The sequence below is a fragment of the Poecilia mexicana genome, unplaced genomic scaffold (assembly GCF_051168715.1).
Source record: "Poecilia mexicana isolate PSO_F unplaced genomic scaffold, ASM5116871v1 scaffold_10, whole genome shotgun sequence".
Classification (NCBI taxonomy): Eukaryota; Metazoa; Chordata; class Actinopteri; order Cyprinodontiformes; family Poeciliidae; genus Poecilia; species Poecilia mexicana.
Window position 1 is genome coordinate 26,192,486 of NW_028263379.1, and position 19,301 is coordinate 26,211,786.

The following is a 19,301-nucleotide window of genomic DNA, read 5'->3' on the forward strand; positions in this document are numbered from 1 at the left end:
GGCTAACTTCAAATGCTTAGTGTTCTCTTGCGGGGAGACAATGTGGTGCCGAGTGTAAATTGTTTTACAGGTGTTGTAGGGCATTCCCTGAAAAATCCAATAACGCCAGCACCTAAAGTTAATAGACATCTGCAGGGCTGTTGAAGCAGCAGTCTAAAATGAGCTAAAGAGTCCTGCACCGAGCAGGAAAACCTACTAAACCTTCACATAGAAATTCATTGTAAAGATGACCAAGAAAGAAAACATGGGATGAGAGATGTTTATTGTGAAGTAAATCCCACTGTAGTACAAAAAAAATTGGTTATCTCTATTTGGCTGAGAAAGCCAATATGAGACCGATGGCAGCAACCGAAATAAATTAGCATTTAACAAAGAAAGATATGGTTTGTGTGGGAAATAAACTAAATACACCATTACACGTGCATCTTAAAAGATTAGAATATCTCTGGAAAGATGATATATTCCAGTAATTCAGAAATCGAAAGCCATGAATGACCCTGAACAGATAGATTTGTTATACATTTCAAGTATTTACTGATTTTCTTGCTAATGATTATGACTTGAAGGTCCTGAATTCAGTTTCGGGTAAAATTACATGATGTGAGACCAAGTAAAAAGATTTTTTTTAGAGAAATATTAGAATACCACCATGATACGGACTAGTCAGTCCTGAAGAAGACTGTTCACACTTAACCAGTAATTAGTCATCAGGGTAAGCCACAAAAGGTTATCGCTAAAGAAGAGGTTGTTCACAGAGTCCGCCATCCAAGCATTGCAATGAAAAGTTGAGTGGAAAGAAAAAGTGTGGCCGGTAAAGCTGCACAGGTCCATGATGAGGTCCATGTGATGTTTTCACAATGCGTGAAAATGCGTTCATCAATCTGAACTGAAGTACTGAAATAAATTCATATTTTGAAGATATTCTAACAAACTAAGATGCACCTGTGTAGCAAAACATCAGAATCAGAAGAGACACACAAAAAAGGATTTCCTTATCATTCTGAATATTTGAATATCTATCCCTTTTTGAATTAGATTAGCATTCATCAGGAAAATTTCCCAACACAAACGTTAAGAGATGAGACTGTTACCCGAGTCACCACTGCTGGGCTCCGTATCCATCAGTTTATCCTCCTGAGGAATATTTCAAGCAGCAAAGTTGCCCCTTTTATCTACAGCTATAAATACATCACCATACAAGCTCATCGCCACCTTTCAATTGAAGAAACTGCCATCAATAAGAAAGTTAGCCAGACTGGACTACTCTGAGTGATGTGCCATTCACTGCCCCACCATGCGAAAAGGCATCTTTACATGAGTCCGTGACGCGATAGCAACTTTGTGGCATTCGACAGAAATTTCTATGGCACGCATATGAAAGTAAAAAAATAAAATAAAACCCAGTTATGCCCGTAGTTGTTAGTAGATTAACTTAACAGCTTTAACATTCCATGGAATGCAGCACTAGAGCGAATAGAAAATACCAAACAGTCCACCTCTTATGTATTGTAGACCCCCCACAAGACTTCATCCAGGTCTCCTGATAACGTGGCACTAAGAGGTACCACAGCTGGTGGCGGAGGATGAGCCGGACCAACGCAGAGGCTGGAGCAAAGGGCCAGAGGTAGGCGTCGCGTCCGTCGCGGACCAAGCGGGACTTCAACCGCGGCGTTTTACCCAAACTGCTTGACGACTGTCCCTGCGTAAGACGTGTTAACACAGTTTCTCGTGTGCTATAACAGTAGCTGTCATCAGTGCTGACAACACGGTATGATGACTTAAGAACAAAGAGCGGGGGACAAAAAAAAAAAACATATTTACACCTGATACAAACGCACACAAGGCTATTTTCTTGTCGACCGTTCTCACGCTAAAAAAAATCACACGTTACACGTTTTATTTGCCAATCCGACCTACACGTTAGTAAATAAAAAAAGGTCGCCTGTGGTAAAATGCTGAGCAGCAGACGTTTTCGTGGATTAGAAAACAAAATCGTCCACCTGCTGTTGTGAAGGAGAATCTGTTGTTATTGCGATATTTTCATGCAAATAGGTCTTTTTAAACTCTTTCTTCGTATAAAATTAGCCATGTCCAATGGCTACCAAGGCCAATAGATCAGACAAGTATTGCCTGCTTCAAAGGACGATATTGAGTTATCAAAAAATGATAACATGGCCCCAAAAGAAATCCTCTCCAGACAATGCGTGTCATACATGTTCGTTATCTCCACATGTAGCTAAGTTAATGCAAAGAGTCTTCTAACGGCAACAAAGGCTTTTTTTTATATATATATTCTTTGTTTTTGTAGTGAGGAGAGAGAAAACTCACCCAGTGTCCGTCTGTAGCAGTTTTGGAAACGTGACCTGGTTTAAATTCCCCCATGTACAACAACCTTTAATGACCCGAAAAAATAGAGTTGTCTTTGCTGAACCCCAAAGTTCTCACTGATACAAAAGTATTTAAAGATCTATTCGCAAAATCAAACAGTGGAAACTCCAAGTCTGCAATGAGTTCTCTAGTCAAATCCTTAGGTTTCTCCTCATGGCCAGGTTTGACTTTAAAACCGCCCCCTCATTCAGGTCAATCCCGAACCCCATGGTGAGTCGTGTGCTTGTGCGTGAACGTGCTGGTTTCACTTTGCGTGTGCGTGATGTTGAACCCGGGGCAGGCTGCGGCTGTGCTCTGGGTTCTAGCTCTGAGAAAAGTACTCCAGGACGAGGCGGAGGTGTCCCAGGCGGTCCTTGAGAGAGGTCAGTGAAAGGAAGGTGGTTTGATAGGCGGGGTCCAGCTGAAGCACCGACAGGAGCCACCAGCACCAGGCCGGACCGTTAGCCGAGGCCTAAAGAAAGATAACAACGTTAAAAAAAGATGTTTCCAAACACGATGGTTGTGGAATGAAATACATACTAGAGATGCACCAAAACGTTAGCTGGAGACGTGAAGCGTACAATTTAGGCTTAACCGATCTCGACGACGACAAGCTAAGCAAACTCTTTTGTCAAGCTCATCATTCCTAAATGGCAACGCGTCGTGCTCGCTATTCACCGTAGAAGATATTGTTGAAGAAAAAAAAAAAAAACCTCTCAAAGTTGGAAAAGTGTTGTGTCAGATTTTAAGAAGCCACTCAAAAGGAAGCGATTTTCTATAGATAACTTATAGAAAATCTGGTTGGTTTATGAACCAACCAGACAGGAAGGCTAAATGTATAACAGCAAAATTCTTCTGTTTGAATAACTAAATATGCTGATTTTACAAATATTACAATATTAGACAAATTATTTTTGAATCTAAATGAAGTTTTTATTTCCAGTTTCAAGCATGGCATTGAATGAATCTTTGTCAGCCTTGCCATGCACCTTGTGCATTTGCTGCAATATTTGAGTAGCAGATGCACATCTATTGTCCTCATCAGGATGCAATCAAAAGTCTACTTCCTGTATTTTTTTAGCCTCATCATCTCCTCACTTCATGTTTGAAGCATGTCACTGCTGAAATTTTAAAATTCTTGCTCTCAGCTTTTTACACCCACCAGAGGCAGGTGAATTGATGTTTGTGTTATGGTACAAACCTGAATGTCTGCCTCCTTATCTGGCATGCTGCCATGCTGTCTGTTTATGTGCTCACGGCTGCGGCTGCCCACGCGCTGATACCAGTCCTGGGCCTGCTGGTACACACTGTCATGAAGACGCTGCAAAAGCTCCAGCTCGCTACCGTCCACCTGACACACACAGAGAACACCGGAGGCATTCAGCAGGAGCCGAGACGGAAATCCGGTTCTCAGTGTTTGAATTCACCGGGAGAATTTTGCGAGACCCTGACCTTGACGTCCTCCAGGTACTCGATGTCGGCCGTGTGATAGCCATCCCTCTGACCTCGTTTGAGCACTCTGAATCTGCTGCCGCCCACGGTTTCAACGTAAGACCGTCCGTCAGGCAGCCGCTCCATGTCGAGGATCTCCAGCATACAGCCGTAGTCGGCGAAGCTGAGGAACATGTGCAGCTTTAAAATAAAATGCATGTTTCTATCTCACGTTGCATATCTAACCTAAGACTGGATACATAAAAACTAGATTAGATTTAATATTTATTGAAGAAATTTGATTTTTTTTTTTTCTTTTTCAACTTACTCAAAATTTAATAGTAAACTATGATGCAATACATGTAATGTAAGTACTGTGTATTCCAATCTAAATGACTGCTTCTTGTCCCTCGTTGTATTGGTGGTGTTTTTTTTGTTTGTTTTTTTTTATGCATTTTCTCTTTAGATATAATCAAATTGTTTGCTGGAAATTTGATTTTGACATAATGTAACCAGCATAGAAAAGTTATTTAGTGACGGAGAAAAAAATGTGCACACCAGTTGTAAGCAAACTAGTGTCTCAGTCACTGTTTTCCACTCCTTAAGGATCGGATACGACAGATTAAGGCTCCACAGAGTAGGACCGACATCCAATCAAAGCAACTTCATGAACCGCAAATTTATAAAAAAATAAAAAATAAAAAAAAAGACTGTAGAGTTGTTGCCCAGTTATAATTTATAATTAACTAGATTCATGGAAAGATGAGAACTATTTTTGCGTTTTCTTAACCATTTGATCAGATTGTGGTTTGAAGTGGTGGCATAAAAGGAGGCCGGTGAAGGTAACCATATTTTAATTATGGCTGAACTATGATAAGAGTGTGCTGTGATACCCTTTGCCATGCTCATAGCTGCACATCCCGAACTTCTTGGTGCCGGTCTCCATGCAGCGGCGCATCATCAGCCGATAACGAGGCTCAAAGATGTGCAGTGGGCACGGCACTCCAGGGAAGGCCACCGTACAGACAAATATGGGGATGTCCTTGGTAAGGCTACGAGAGAGAAAAGAGGGAGGGGAAACTTATTGAAAGTTCTGAATATACGCTCTCTCGAAAGAATAGACCCGAGCCCCTAGTAAAAACGTCAGATTTTACAAATGACAACATGATAAATCATTTAAAAACTCGTCATGCATTTAATTGGACATTCATTGTGTAATATTTGATTGAAAAAGAAAACTTGAAAATGCACCAATCTGTTGGCAGAAGTAAGCGCAATCATAAGCTAATACTTTCTTAATCCACTTCATGATTGAAAATCATAATTTAGTCTTCTTTAAGAGCATCTCTCATCTTGAGTTGACAACACACTATTACAAAAGTTACTCAAAGCTATGAATTTGTGTGGACATCTCATGGCTCCACACAAAGTTCTGCACTCTTGCTAGGACTTTTTGTGCATTTTTTGTACTCCTTATCCTGACTAATACTTTGTGCAATAAGCTCAGTTTGATTGTTTGAATGTTTCTGCAAACTACGGCTTTAGCTAAACGATGGAAACAAGTAAAGGTCACGAAGATACTACAAGGAAAGCTGAAACTTATTTCTGGTAAATCAGATTCAGCAGTCTTAATGGTAGGCACAAGAAGATGCTTCAACAAAGTGCCAATAAGTGGAGCTACCAGACGGTCACAACGTTTGATTTTTATTTAATTTAAAAAAAAAAAAAACTTAATAATAGATATGGATATTTTTCAGTTGAATAACAGAATATGTCAAATTGAAAGTGGGAGTGGTTTTTATGGCAACAATATGTTAATTTAATCGAACAATCTTAGCCAGTTGCCTACTTGGAAAGTTCAGCCATCTCTGCATCGTGAACCTGTTTCCTTTCAGCCAACTGAGAGGGGAAAAGTTGCTCCATGATGTCCTGCAGAAGAGTTGTGGGGTTGTACTTTCGGTTTTTTAAGTACTGTGGAGAGAGAGAAAAAAAGAGGACACAGTTATTGTTGATACAACTGCAATAAAACCATAAGACTATTTCAATGTTTTTCTAGGTTTTAATAGGTACAATAAATCATTCGCATCATGTTTAACTGAGCAATTACTTTTAAAATGAATTAAGTTGACCTTTTTGGTTCACTTTAACCTTTTTGTGACTTGGAAAATAGTGACTTTATTGCAACATTCACAATAACAATGAGCTGTTATTTATTTAAAGACGAATAAAGACAATTGTAGACTTAGTGTTAGGGTAGTGTGTGGTGACTTTCGTCATATTCCCACTAGGTGGCAGTATGCCATGTTGAACTTCAAATTTATTTTAGGTGAGAAAAAACTTGAGCTCTGTGTTGATCAAAGGTGGACCGAGTTATTTTCCATCTGTTAGAAAACAAATGTTGAAAGAATATCCATGGAAAGTCTTCATCTGTCCATCCTAATTGAATATGTTATATACATTTTTTTCAAATATATTTGATCAGGGACAAGACAAAATAATATGACATTCAAAAACATCCTTAGGCCACCCAGCTAAAAGCTAGCCCACAGGCCCAGTCTGTACGGTATAGAGGTTAACTTTTAAACTTTTAACACAAATAACCCGTTTTAAGACTGATAAAAAAGAAAATCCACTAAAATTAATGAAGGTAACAATCTCTATAAATAGCTGAGCAATGTGAGCTTTGCAAGTTTCATTGTTCACATGTTTGAATGTCTTTCATATGAGATGTAAAAAGCTTCCAGAGCTAGTTAATTATTCACTTAATCGTGGCAAACTATTCCAAATCTGGATTCCTTTTAAATGACCGTCCAAACAATGTTTCATCTGTGATCTTACAGCATCTATGATCTATTTACGGATTTGATTCAAAATTCCCTCTGGGGCGAAATTATTAACACATTTAAAGGTCGGTTTTATGAAAAGACAAATGTTTAAAAGGCATCCAAGCAGGAGAGAGTATACTTTTTCTGGATTTTACAATTCTCTGGCTTTTGACGTGATCGTGTTTTCAAGCGATTGTGTGATCTTTATGGGGTTTTTTTACGAGTAACGTACAGAGTGAGGCAAAAACCATAAGGAAATCTCATAAAGTAGAGCTCTTTATGAGGCGCACATACAGAATATAAACACCATTTGGATTTAATTGCAAGAAGAAAAATAAAAAAATAAAAACCATTTTCCGTTCATTGGTTACCTCTTGCAGCGGCTGTTTGCAGAGTGGACACCGTACGTTGTGGTCCAGACTCCTCTCGATGCAGTTTTTGCAGAAAGTGTGACCACAGGGAGTTGTGACAGGCTCATAAAACAGCCTGCAAATGACAGAGTGGCGGATACAAGACCTAGTTAGATACAGCTCAGCGGAGGACGAAAGATTATGCTACTAATGCTATTGCTTTTACGCTTGTTTACAGTCTGCGAGGTAGCCAAACATTAACCAGGGGGAGGGAGAATGGAGTCAGCCGGATGTAGGTCTCCAGAAGAGACAAACTGCACGCAGTGATGCATTATGGATTACAGGGAGCTTAGGAGGACACTGACCTTATGCAGAGCGGGCACTCAAAGTCTGACACAGTGAGCACAGCCAGCGTTTCCTCTCTGTGCGCTTGACTTTCACCTAAGACCGACAGAAAGTTGTAAGACGTTAACTGAGAGGATGGAAAAATTAGCTCGACAGTTACTACAAACCAACGCTGACGAGAGGTCTAGTGAAAATCATCATACGTCTTTCTGGCTGTGCCTCAGCTTACCTCTACCTTGGCACTCGTCCTTCCTCATCATCATTTCCTCGTCTTCCTCGGCAGCAGGCAGGAAGGAAACAGCTTGGCAGAGGCTGAGGCAGCACTCGGTACCTGCGTCGTGCTTCATCTTGGAGCCAGAAACGACACGCACTCTCATTAGGCCAGGGTTGATTTTAACATTCTCGTCGCCTCAGCAGCTAAATATCGCCTTCACCTTGTGGGCTTCTCTCGTGTCTGCGTTTGGGTGCTTGGCTTCTCCTTGCGTCGGCGCCTGAGAGCCGCTGAGGGAGGTGATGGGGCAGGGATCTGTCAAGAACTCGGAAACCAGCTGCAGAATGCACGGCACCTCCTCCGGCACGGCTACCCCCTCCACCTGCAGGACCTGTCGTTTTGGGTTAAACAGTGAAAACGGGGGTGCATTTCTATGGCACGGCAAGTAGCTTAAGAGATTTCACATCTTTAGTTCCTTTTGGAAAATCCAACTTGAAATGCAACCGAACCTTCTTGATCTGGCTCTTTGCAGGAACAAAGTCAGCTTGGAGTTTCAGGCAACGGTGGAACTGGATCAGGGCTTCCTTCTGTTGACCCATTTCCAGCAGTACATTCCCTTTACGAAAAAAGCCCTGCACAAACAGAACAGAACAATCAGTTTTCTGGAGGAATCCACTTGATTTTTCTTCTTCTTCTTTTTGTAAAAACGTCCTTGTATTTGTATGAGTTCAGCTTCCACGCCGCTTAACTTTACAGTAAGCACGAGGTAAGTCCCAGTAGAGTTGCTATGGTAGAACAGATTAATGTCATGTACTGTTGTTGTAGAGAAATAAATATGTGTCCTCCTCACGCAACCATAGTGACGAGGAGCTAAAAAAAGTGATCCCTGTCCTAATTATTCCCCAGAAAAACAGGAAGTCGTGGGTTAAAAATCAGAAGTTCCTACAGACTCAGATTCACTTTAACATAAAGTATAAATTGCAAAAGAAAAAGTTGAATACCAACATTTTTACCTGTGTTACAATTATTTCTTAAATAAATTCATTTTGTCCCACAGTGCAAATGCACTTAAATTAAAGGCTGGATTTTCATGTTACTCCAAAAAAGTAAATGTTATCTTAAGCATATTTGTGCATCCTAACCATGGCTGCTAACATTTTTTCTTTCTATCTGTATGTGTCATAATGCCCTAGATAAACGCACGTTATTCAAGTTTATTGCATAAAGCTTTTCTTCCTGATCTTAAGTCCTGTCTGATCTGCACTGTCCGACGCTGTCAGTTGAACTGCTGGTGATGTGAAATGTCATGTGACATAACAAATAAAACCAAACAAGGCAAATGACTGTGCACCGCGTACATACTTTTCAGCGATTCTGCACACCAGCACAGTTATTAAGCTAAGTTATGACATAAGTAGCTGTTTGCATAACGCTGAGTGTGACATAACCTTAACAAAAGCAGCAAAAAATAATTTAAAAAAATGGCTCACTGGAATTGCTTAGAGCTCTGGGTTGAACAGAGAAGAGGGAATGTGCACTTTTCTGGTTACGTGTCATTGCAATTGTGTTACAAAACCAAATGTTTTGGGTTACATACAGGAAACACTTTGGCTGAATTGCTGTGGCAATATTATCACGGATGGCCACGAACAAGTGAGACGAAATTTCATAGAGGAATCTATTGTGAGCTGTTTAAACATTAACTATTATGATCAAAACAGTGTTGTTATGCGCTTAGTGTGGAAGTGTGACTTCCTGCTGCGTATGTACATTAGGGTTACGAGATTGTAATCAAAATGCTGTCAGTTAAATATTTTAATGCAAATACCTTGAGGCGACTAATTGACAGCAGGGGAAATGACCCCAGTGTCACAGGACATAGTCAAATATGAGAAGGTTCTGTATATTCTCACTCTGGTTAAGCCACAATAACCAACTATCTGGCTACTATTTCATTATATAGATGAAAATGAAAACATCCAATGACAATGTGTGGAGAAAGAGGGCTTATTTCTCACTTCTGTCCAGTTGGGTTGAAGGCAGCAGAGGTAGTCGAGGTCCGTCAGAGCGTCGGCGAACCGCAGCAGGCCCAGGTTAGCTTCGGTTCTGAACAACTTCAAACTCTGATTGTCGGGGACTAGGAGAGAGCGGGGAGGGAGCAGACAGGAGCATGCATCAGTCTGAACAAGTGGCAACAGATACGAGCAAAATGAGTCACTCAGCAACATCTGCGCAGTTCTTAAATTAGACGGCCAGATGTGACTTGTAAGCAAGTCAATTTAAGCTCTATTAGCTGGAGGGATTTATTTATTGTTTTAAGGATTCAATCTGTTATCCAGCTGTGGATTTTCACAGTGATCTATTTTTATTTGAACAAATCTACGCTGTCACTAAAAACCCAGGCAGGCAGTGAATCGTGGATTTACACTGAAATATTTCAAATGATACGAAAAGCAGACTAAGAAAACAAAAAAAATCTCAGAGCAATCTGAATAACTGGCACATTTGCATACAGCTTCTGAAGCATTAAAGTTGCATTAGAACAACCTTACGACTCCAAAGACACTCCGATGGCACGATGAATTCAGCCATAAAAGGCATTATTCTACTTCCCAGTAGTCTAATTTTAGATTAATTATATTTAGCGGTAGTTGGTCCACAGGGGGCGCTAGGGCGCCACCCTCTCAGATGTGGAGAGAAAAAAAAAATCTGAAAATGAGTATACTTTAAAAAAAAAAAAAAAAAAAAAACATTATCCATGTCAGTTTTTCTTAGCAATGTGCACCAACATGCAATCTGAGTTATTTACCCGGTAATTTCCACCAAGTGACTCTCATTCATTATTTATACAGCTAAATAGCCAATCACTTATGGTTGCTCTAGGAAAGTAATAATAAATGTTCAGCCAATCAGCATATCTGAGTTAAATGTCTTTGGGCCACTGGGAATTTTGCCCGTGCTACAGAAACTGCAGGAAACTTTTGGATTGTCTTGGTGTTAAAGTCAATGACGGTGAAGACGGCGGTCGAGGGGAAGCTCAGCGCAAACTTCTCATCTTGAATGATGATGCAGAGGATTTGACGGATGACAGGTTGTTCAGTGTGTCTTATTAGTCTTAGCAACCATATTTATCTGCTCTTCTTTGCTGTTTGTTGTCTCTGTCCATCAACTGCTATCTTTCTTGTTTTTTTTTTTGTTGTTGCTGATAATCAGTTTGCTGTGGTTTATATCATTCTAAAGCTGCTCTGGATAAATATTCCTAAGATTCATTTATTTTTAATAGTTAAGAATGACAATGTTTCCCTTTTTGATTTTCTGCTGCTCTTATAACGTTAATGTTAAGATGACCATTCTGACGTGGTACTGAATAAGAAGGAGCTGAAGTCCTGTTTGCTGACTCAGAATGTGTGAACGTAAATCTGAAAGAGTTCGCCGAGTACCTCGCTATCAGATACATCCAGAGGGGTTATTTGGTGTTGTGGGTTTTTTTTTTTTTTGTAGCTGTTACTATTTCATTCTCTATACCAGGATGTTTTAGTTATTTTAGGAAGGAAGACTTCTGCTGTCTGGTGTCATCAGTTGATTATCAGAAGTTTGCTTTTGATAGAATTTATTCTGTTGCTTGTTCAGAGTTAGACAATCGTACATTAGATTAGCTTCTTCACAAATATTGCACGTTTTGCAAGTTGCTGAATTGACTTTTTACTTTTACATAATTTAACCCCTTCAGTTCATTTCATTCAGGATTCAAAACATTTTTGGTTTTTGCAGCTACTAATCACAGAATCCAACCAATGAGATGCTTTCTTAATAACTGACAAGTGATTGAAGGAAGAAAATTATTAGATTGGGATTTACCATAAATTTAAAATTAAGTCTGAATTTAGGTTTGGCTTTTTAAACAATGCAAAGCTGTTATTTGTTTGACATGTAAAGATCTATATTTGTTTTAATAAAATGAAATGTTTTTATTGTCTTTGTTCGATTTCCTATTAAAAAAATAATACTTGGATTGCCTTGTGTATGAATGGTGCTATAATTATAAATTTGCCTTTTAAACATTGAGATCATTTTTAGGAATAGAGTTTGTTACCAGGAGAGGAAGAAAACATCAACAACACATAGAAATTTTTGTAACAAAACATGCTGAACCTCAATATTTGAATAACTTTGCTTGAAATTATCGCTAGTGCTCATTTCTCTGTCGATCAAATAATGAAATCTGACCATTTCCATTTTCTCTGACAGTCTTCAACAAATATTTCCAACTGTTGCAGCTTAAACATTTTTGTTGCAGCCATCCAAAATATAAGTAAGCGCCTTTGAATGAGGAGTTAAGATAAAAACATGCACATAAAACAAAAATAAAAATACAAATAGACGTGTCAGAACGACCTCTGATCCGGATCCGTGATCTCTCTACGTGTGGAAACAGAACTTTGGGAGGGGAGGTTTTTAAGTTTGTTAAATAATAATTGATAAAGCAGCAAAACAAATTGGAAAACTGACTGACTACTGCATAGTAGCTTTAATGTTACTCCAATGTTACCTAAAACTGTTACACAAGTCGTGTTTATATAGAGCAGAGCGTCAAACACTGACTCAGCGCTTGGGAAATGCCATTGCTTTTAAAAACAAAGAGAAAGAAACAGGTTCAACCATAAGCCTTCAAGGAAGGAAAACGATGCATAAATGTGCACAGACATCATTGCATAACATTACGTGATAGCGGAGCATGGGTGGGAGATGTAGTCGCTATTTAATGGGCTTGGCAGGGTCTGCATGCCACAGCGGCAGGCTAATTCACTGTAGTGCAAACTATCGCTCTCCAATCCCTGGGATGCCCGACATGAAGAACATATCTGGGGCAGAAGTTGTCCCTTTTAGATTTCACATCGTCTCATGCACTAAATTAGGTCAACAGCAGAAGATGAGAAAGTGTACGCAGGATGGTGGAGGTTTTAGCAAAAAAATATTCCACATCCTGTAGAAAAATTTCTACATTTGATGTTTTTTGTTGTTTTTTGGATGGAGGAAAATGGGAACCCTATAGAAACAGATATGCCTCCTCAACTTGTGCCAAATGTTGTGATTGCAAGTCATCTGCTCTCTTCGCTTCTGACAGCATTTGTCACACAGCGTGTGTGACTGACAAGGACAGATGGGAAAATGTTAAACATGACTGCCGCATCATCACTTGAGCTAGACTAAAAGTTAAGAGTTTTTTTTATGTGCTTATTTCCTACATTAATTGTCTTTGACCTGTACGCCGTTAAATTACTATACGTTCGACCTCAGCTTGCAAGAGACTCTCTAAGCCTAATTTGATTTAGAGCCCCACTTCCAATTTGTCGGCATATGAGCATGTAAAGTAAAAATAATAATTAAATAAATTTTAAAAGCAGCAGAATATATATTGGATTACAACTGTAGGCACCCCATATACAGAAGCCTGTCTAAATACTGCAAATGAATGCTTAAAATCTATAAAAATAAAACAAAACTGTGCCCGGTTAATGAAACCAATATTCAATGCCTATAGCAACAAATACAATTTTGCATAGGAAGCCAAGCGCTCTTGGGGGCCCTCTACTGGCCTGGAGTCCACAAGCAATGACTTATTTTGTTTATACTTGAGGCCGGCTCATCATATAGCTAAAAGTCTATTGTAGATGATTAAAATCTTAATTATACGCCTTTAAAGCATCACTTTTCTGCCATCATCCCACCTATCTGTGGTCCACATTCAAACACTTGACATGTATGTTATGCAGCGGTGATCTATTAAAAAAAAACAACCGCGCAGAACAGTCTCTATGCGTTCCCTTACCCAAGTGCAGCCCCTCATTGGCCATGCGTAAAGCTTCCGTGAACTCGTTCGCTTTGAGCTTCTCCTGGATTTGGCACTTCACTCTCGTCTCGTCGGGCCAGCACTTCTCGATGACCCTGATGAGCAGAACGTTGTTCTTGGTGCTCCTCGCCTCCTTTTGTTTCAGCCTCTCTTTGCACAGCGGGCATTTGGAGGGGAGGTAGCCCCCCACGCACCTCCGGCAGAAAGTGTGGCCGCACGACACGGTCACCGGCTCGCACATCGGGAAGAGGCAGTGCGGGCACTCCAGCAGATCCATGAGTCAACCCTGCGTTTCTGGACGATGCGGCGCGGGAAGAGTTTCAAGCTTTGTCCGTCAAAGCAAACCCAAAGGGGGAGACCGAGGAGGGGGTCAATATTGCACAGTGCTTTCAAGTAACATACCGACGACCAGCGAACAGACTGGTTTGTGAGTCCCCCACCCTTCCTCCCTTCAAAGAGCTCACCTTTTAGATTCACTTTTCAAACCGAAACTATTCATTGACATTGTCTTTTCGAACATTTGGTGAGTCTTTGGTTCGGCTCGAGCAGCATCTTCCCTTCCTCAGACAGTTTAAATGGACACTGCAACTCCCAGTGCGACGCACCGCTCGCCTCGACGCTCCAAACAGCACCGGGCCAACCGGACCGAACAGCTGGGTCAATAAAAGCGCATAATTTACTGTTTCATTCCCTTAATTACGTGTCTCTGTCCGTTTTTAACCTCTGTAGCAGCGTATCCAAAGCCACGAAGCTCAGTTACTGTGTAACCCCATTACGTTACATAAATAAAAGTCACGTGACGCCGCAGCAGGCTTCACGATTGGACGAGAGCACCGCTTTCAGCCCTGTTGTGAAACCCAAGGATCCCGTGTTTCATAACCGGTTTTTGGCGACTAAAGTCCTTTTTCTTTCTAATTCGATATACTATAAACCTCTGCTTTATAGAAAAGCCATCTCGCGTTTAAAGCGGTTGTGGAGTTTAACGAATCAAAAAGCTCAGCATTGCTACATTGACTTGACACAGTGAAGGGAATCCCAGCAGAAGATAACGACATCCTGCCTGATCATGACATCAACCTACTTGTTTGCGCCTTGATTATCTAAACACTCAGTGGACAGGAGAAAACTCACATATCTATGATTAAGCACATGTGTATGTTTTTTTTTCTGTTGCATACTTTATTCTTCATTCAATGATGAATAAAAATAATTTTTTTGTGACTCATTTCTTATCTCTTTTGTAACGTTTCACCTGGATCCAGATTGTGTCCTATTTGGATTTTCTTGTAGCAACAAGGGTACAAAATCTCTGCGTTGATAAATTTTTTGTGTCACCGTTCAGGGTCACTCAAACTTTAAATGTGAAAGTCAAAAAGAGATTTCTAACCTCTTTCCCAGATTTATTTTCCTTCCATCTTTGCAAAAGAACACCAGAAAACCTCCTCGGTCACAATGCCACGTATTTGCACGATTGCAAAGCTTTGCGTTCTTGTTCTCCGCAGATTCAGACCCATTATGACTCACCATGCAGATTCATCCTCTTAGATCTTTCTCCCATGCTGCCATGTGCACGGTGTGATGCGTGCACGCAACCCTTCATAACTGAACACATGAAGACTTGCAGTCGCTTTTCCATAAAAATGAGTGTTTCTCTTAACAGTGGCGGTGTGCAATAAAAGCCGGGCCACATAGGCAGCAAGAAAAGCGAGTTGCACGCAACAGGCGTGCAGGAACTGACCTTAAGGTGACTTCACTGAATTACATGATGTGCAAGTCATGGTGACAGAGATTATACACCTTTTATGTAGGACACTGTATCAAACTGTTGTGGCAGGAGTGAACAGCAGTTGGAAATTTATTGAGTCTCAGAAAAATAAACCTTGAAACTGAGAACATTAACTATCTATCTACAGATTCAAATTCCCTAAGTGGACATAATCTTTTGCAAATAAAAGCTAGAGGATGCACGAAATATCTCACAGCAGAAGTAGAGACATGATTCGAGAGTACAAAAAGAAACAAGAAAACAAACTGTCTATTTTAAGCTATTTCATCGATTATATTACACATGGCGGCGTCCTTGTCCCATGTTTTTTCCCTTTTTAAGCTAGCAGTGTTTTTGTCCAGGACGCCGGCTGCCATGCAGCTGGAACCCGCTTCCTCCAAGTCCGTCGGTTCACTTTTCAGCATGGGGGCCTGTCCAGAAGAACAACCAAAACTGGGCCCCGCAGACGAACTCTTAGTCCCGCCGCAAGCGACATCCGGACCCTCCGACTGGGGCAAGTCATCAGGTAAGGAAGCGAGGCACCCCTGGATCATCTCCACCACTCTTTCCAGATGTTTCTGGAACCTCTCGGCCGTCTCCAGCCTCTGCCTCTTCTGCACCTCCATCATCACCCTTAGAGTCTCCCTGGCTTGGTGGGGACGGTACTCGTTAATTAGGTGGTGCATGTGGACAAACAGAAGCTTTATGTCTTCCAGCTTCTCCTCTCGCTTTATGCTGCCCGGGCTTTTTATGAGGATGTCCAGCAAGTCCAGGAAGTTCACAAGAATGGACATGTTCAGCTTCTTGAGCTCCCGCTTGTGGTCAAACTGCATAGGGTGAAGCCTCTCGATGCCCTGGCTCTCCAGGGGACGGATGATGAGGTCGTCGCACTGGAACTGGTTGCCAAACATCATGTAATGGTCTCTGATGGGTGGCGGCGGCTTGGGGGCCAGGCCTTTGCGGATGTTTTCATCTGTGTACTCTTTGATGTACTGCGTCGGCGGCGGAGGCAGGGCGCTGACCTGCTGCGGTTCACCCATGATGTCAACCTAAACAACAAAGCCACGAAGAGGGCACGTGTCGATTAGAAAAGCTTATTTCAGACATTCCTTCCATTTTGTGTGGGCAGCTTCACTTGAAAGTATCAATGGTTATTTTTGTCTTTTTGTCCGCGTTTAACATGGATGCATTTAAAATGCTTTTCTAATGTATTCTATTAAATTAGTCCACAAAGAAAGCTATTACTGCAACAACTTTGCAAGCTGTTCTATTACTAACATGAATGTTTGCTACAAAGAACATAAAGTTGATTGTACTTTACTGTGGCTTTATGTAACTGATATAAAGTACCACATAATTATAAAGTCGAGCTAAAACAATACAGTCTTCTACACACACACAGACGCACAAAATATATCTAAACTTTTTGCACCAAGTACCATGTTGTTGTTTTTTTCCAGTTAAATGGGGGTTGTTTTTTCGATTTTTTTAACTGATCAGTCATTAATTGAACATTTAACATTTTATTGTTTTAAATCTAGTTTTAACAGTTTTTCTTTTTAGTTTTCATGAAACACAAACATAATATTTACACAAAATTAAAGCATATATAAGGAGTATATTTTTATTGTTAATAGTTGGCACAGGTGTTTTTTTTCACAACTCAATGGGTAGTAGTTTTTCAAGTGGCTGTTAAATTGTTAGAAACGGATATTGTTTCTAACAATTTAACAGCAAAACATAAACCATTCTAATTTCTCACATCTGATTTTCAAAAAAAAAAAGCAAAATAAAAGTACAGCAGCAGTCTCACACTAACTAATCCATATTAACAAGTCAGAAAAGCCTTCTAGTATAATGTACAAAATTTCAAATTACCCGTCGGCGGCTTAATATTAGAATCACACACAATTGCCCTATCTTCGATAACTGAAGCAAGCCACATGATCTACACATTTTAACAAGAGTCTACAAAGCCATACTGTTGTTTAAACATAAAAAAATAACCTTGGTTGTAGAATATCATTGCGACATCTCCAAGAGGACGCTAACATTAGACGCTAAACTTTTAACTGAAATTCTTTAAAGGCTACAGTCACAACTAGCTTCGGCTAAATAGCTATATCATTTAAGTAAAATAAAGCCAACTACTTACAAAGGTAAGTAAAAATATGTTTCTACGCACCTTACGAGCGACTTCTCAGTACAGTGAGAGCTGAATGCAGACTTTAAACGACCTAAAATATCTTTCAACCATTAGCCCCGAGCTAGCTAAGATGCCTAGCTCCTTGCAGAGCACGACGGCTGTTTCGATTCACATTCTATTGGCTGAACTGAGCTCGTGACAGTTTCCAGAGCGCGGATTGGACAGTGGCTGAAGGAAGGGAGAGATGAACGTTGATTTGGAACAGCCTTGTGAATCAGAATTCTATTACTGCAGTGCTAACCGTGTGTTGTCATCTATTCATGAGACTAATTTGACTTTTAAATGAACTTATGAGGAAACCTCCTTCCGAAAACGAATAAAAAGTACTGAGAAATGTATTTTTAGACCGTGATTAGGAATAATAGAAAACAACTAATACATTTTGAGTCCACTGTCCTATCTAAAAGCATGCATTTCATTACAGCCTCTTCTTAATTAAAAAAAGAAAATACAATGTATGATATTTACCTTATAATCTGACTTCTTGCTCACATAACACAATATGTGTTTTATATAACTTCCTTAATAATGTGTTTCTCACTCCAGAGAATAAATCAGTGATTCTTGAGAATAGGGACAAAATGGGTTTTAATTTTCCCATAATTTTTTTTTGTTATTTCTCAACCTTATGTATGCAAATATGACAAATAATGTTTAGGAAATGTAAAGATGGTAAGGTACAGGCTCCCAGTTGCAACATTTTTTTTTTATTAAATTTTTAATCGACCTGACCTAGAACGTTGTCATCGCCATCTGACAAAAATAAATAGAAAATAATTTTTAATGACCCTATTAGTGATATTTTTACTCATTCTACAGACAAATGCTTCTCAAGAAACAAAAGAAATATTATTTAAAACCAAAAACAACAAAAAGGCCATCTGGCGGAGTTAACAGTGCATGACGGAGTTGACACAGAACTGAAGGTGGTGACAAACTGGTGAGTAAAATGAAATACTTGGTACATGTGAAGTAATGCAATTCATGTAAAATACATTAAAATGAATTAATTGCACATTTAAGTGAGATTTGACAACAACTTCATTGAAAGTCAGAAAAACTCTGATGGAGTTGACATCTGACGGAGTTGACGAAATGCCAAACTACCTCAATTTATATGATGTTATTCTGAAGGAGGCCATATTGTAGCTCGTCAGGTCCATGAAATCTTTACATTATACCAAAATTAAGCTTTTATTTCACAAAATTTCATCAAAGTTTTGTAAATTGTCAGTTATGGTGTTGACACATCATGGTTGTGACAAATAACTTAGGAATAAAACAGAAGAAAAAAATAAAGAATAACTTAAGCTAACCAGAGCTAACTAGCCCTCTTAGCAAAGGAAGAGATCATGGGGTCCTCAGACGTTCTGGTGCCCCCCAATAATGCCTGATTTTTTTACATTCTTTTCATTTCTGACGGTGTTGACAAAATCTAGGGACAAATTTCAATGGAGTTGGAAAGTATATAAAAAATGATTTTTAATTCAATTTATTGATACCTCTATAATTATTTATATGACTACTTATACTTAATTGTCACAATATATAATTTTAGTATTTCTTTAATTATTTTAAACTATTATAATGTATTGAATTCTGCTCCTGGACAAGGGCTTTTACAGGCATCATCCACCAACTACAATGTTTAAAATAAAAAAAATATTCAGCAAATACCTGGAAAATATACATTGTTGTGCTCACATGACCCAGGTTAGTTGACCCAGATATTTGAAAAAATTATATTTGTGTATATTTTATTCAAATTTGTGCTTTATCCATAGGACCTGTTTTGTCCCTATTCTCAAGAATCTGAAATGTAAATATTATTTTTAGCCAGTGCAACAGCACCAGCCACAGTGGCACCCTTGCAAGAAGTGTAAAAAGCATTTCATAAATCATATTTAATTCCAGAGTCATAATTTAAAACTAAAGAGTAAAGAAATGTTC

General features: G+C 39.6%; 2 protein-coding genes across 2 annotated transcripts; both read right to left on the reverse strand.

Moving 5' to 3' along the window:
• Nucleotides 1–245: 245 nt before the first annotated feature.
• Nucleotides 246–14,143, reverse strand: lonrf4 (LON peptidase N-terminal domain and ring finger 4). The gene is made up of 12 exons (XM_015004315.2): nt 13,360–14,143; nt 9,548–9,666; nt 8,039–8,161; nt 7,753–7,920; nt 7,548–7,665; nt 7,339–7,414; nt 6,995–7,109; nt 5,648–5,769; nt 4,692–4,850; nt 3,820–3,982; nt 3,569–3,718; nt 246–2,839 (listed from the first exon to the last, which is right to left on the reverse strand). The coding sequence occupies exons 1-12, from the start codon at nt 13,655–13,657 to the stop codon at nt 2,690–2,692; spliced, it is 1,761 nt and encodes a 586-aa protein (XP_014859801.2). The 5' UTR covers nt 13,658–14,143; the 3' UTR covers nt 246–2,689.
• Nucleotides 14,144–15,205: 1,062 nt separating this feature from the next.
• Nucleotides 15,206–17,517, reverse strand: med7 (mediator complex subunit 7). Its single transcript, XM_015004316.2, has 2 exons — nt 17,331–17,517; nt 15,206–16,194 (listed from the first exon to the last, which is right to left on the reverse strand). Exon 2 carries the CDS (start codon nt 16,183–16,185, stop codon nt 15,421–15,423), a length of 765 nt encoding a protein of 254 aa, XP_014859802.1. The 5' UTR covers nt 16,186–16,194; nt 17,331–17,517; the 3' UTR covers nt 15,206–15,420.
• Nucleotides 17,518–19,301: the final 1,784 nt, after the last annotated feature.

What these genes read in the sequence shown, in the direction of transcription:
- lonrf4 (XM_015004315.2), bottom strand. Translation starts at nt 13,657, where the DNA reads ATGGATCTGCTGGAGTGCCCGCACTGCCTCTTCCCGATGTGCGAGCCG. An exon ending in TTCAACCCAACTGGACAGAA is followed by an intron (nt 8,162 to 9,547) that starts GTGAGAAATAAG and finishes CTGTTTGTGCAG; the next exon opens with GGCTTTTTTCGTAAAGGGAA. An exon ending in ATAAGGAGGCAGACATTCAG is followed by an intron (nt 2,840 to 3,568) that starts GTTTGTACCATA and finishes ATCTTTCTTTAG; the next exon opens with GCCTCGGCTAACGGTCCGGC.
- med7 (XM_015004316.2), bottom strand. Translation starts at nt 16,185, where the DNA reads ATGGGTGAACCGCAGCAGGTCAGCGCCCTGCCTCCGCCGCCGACGCAG.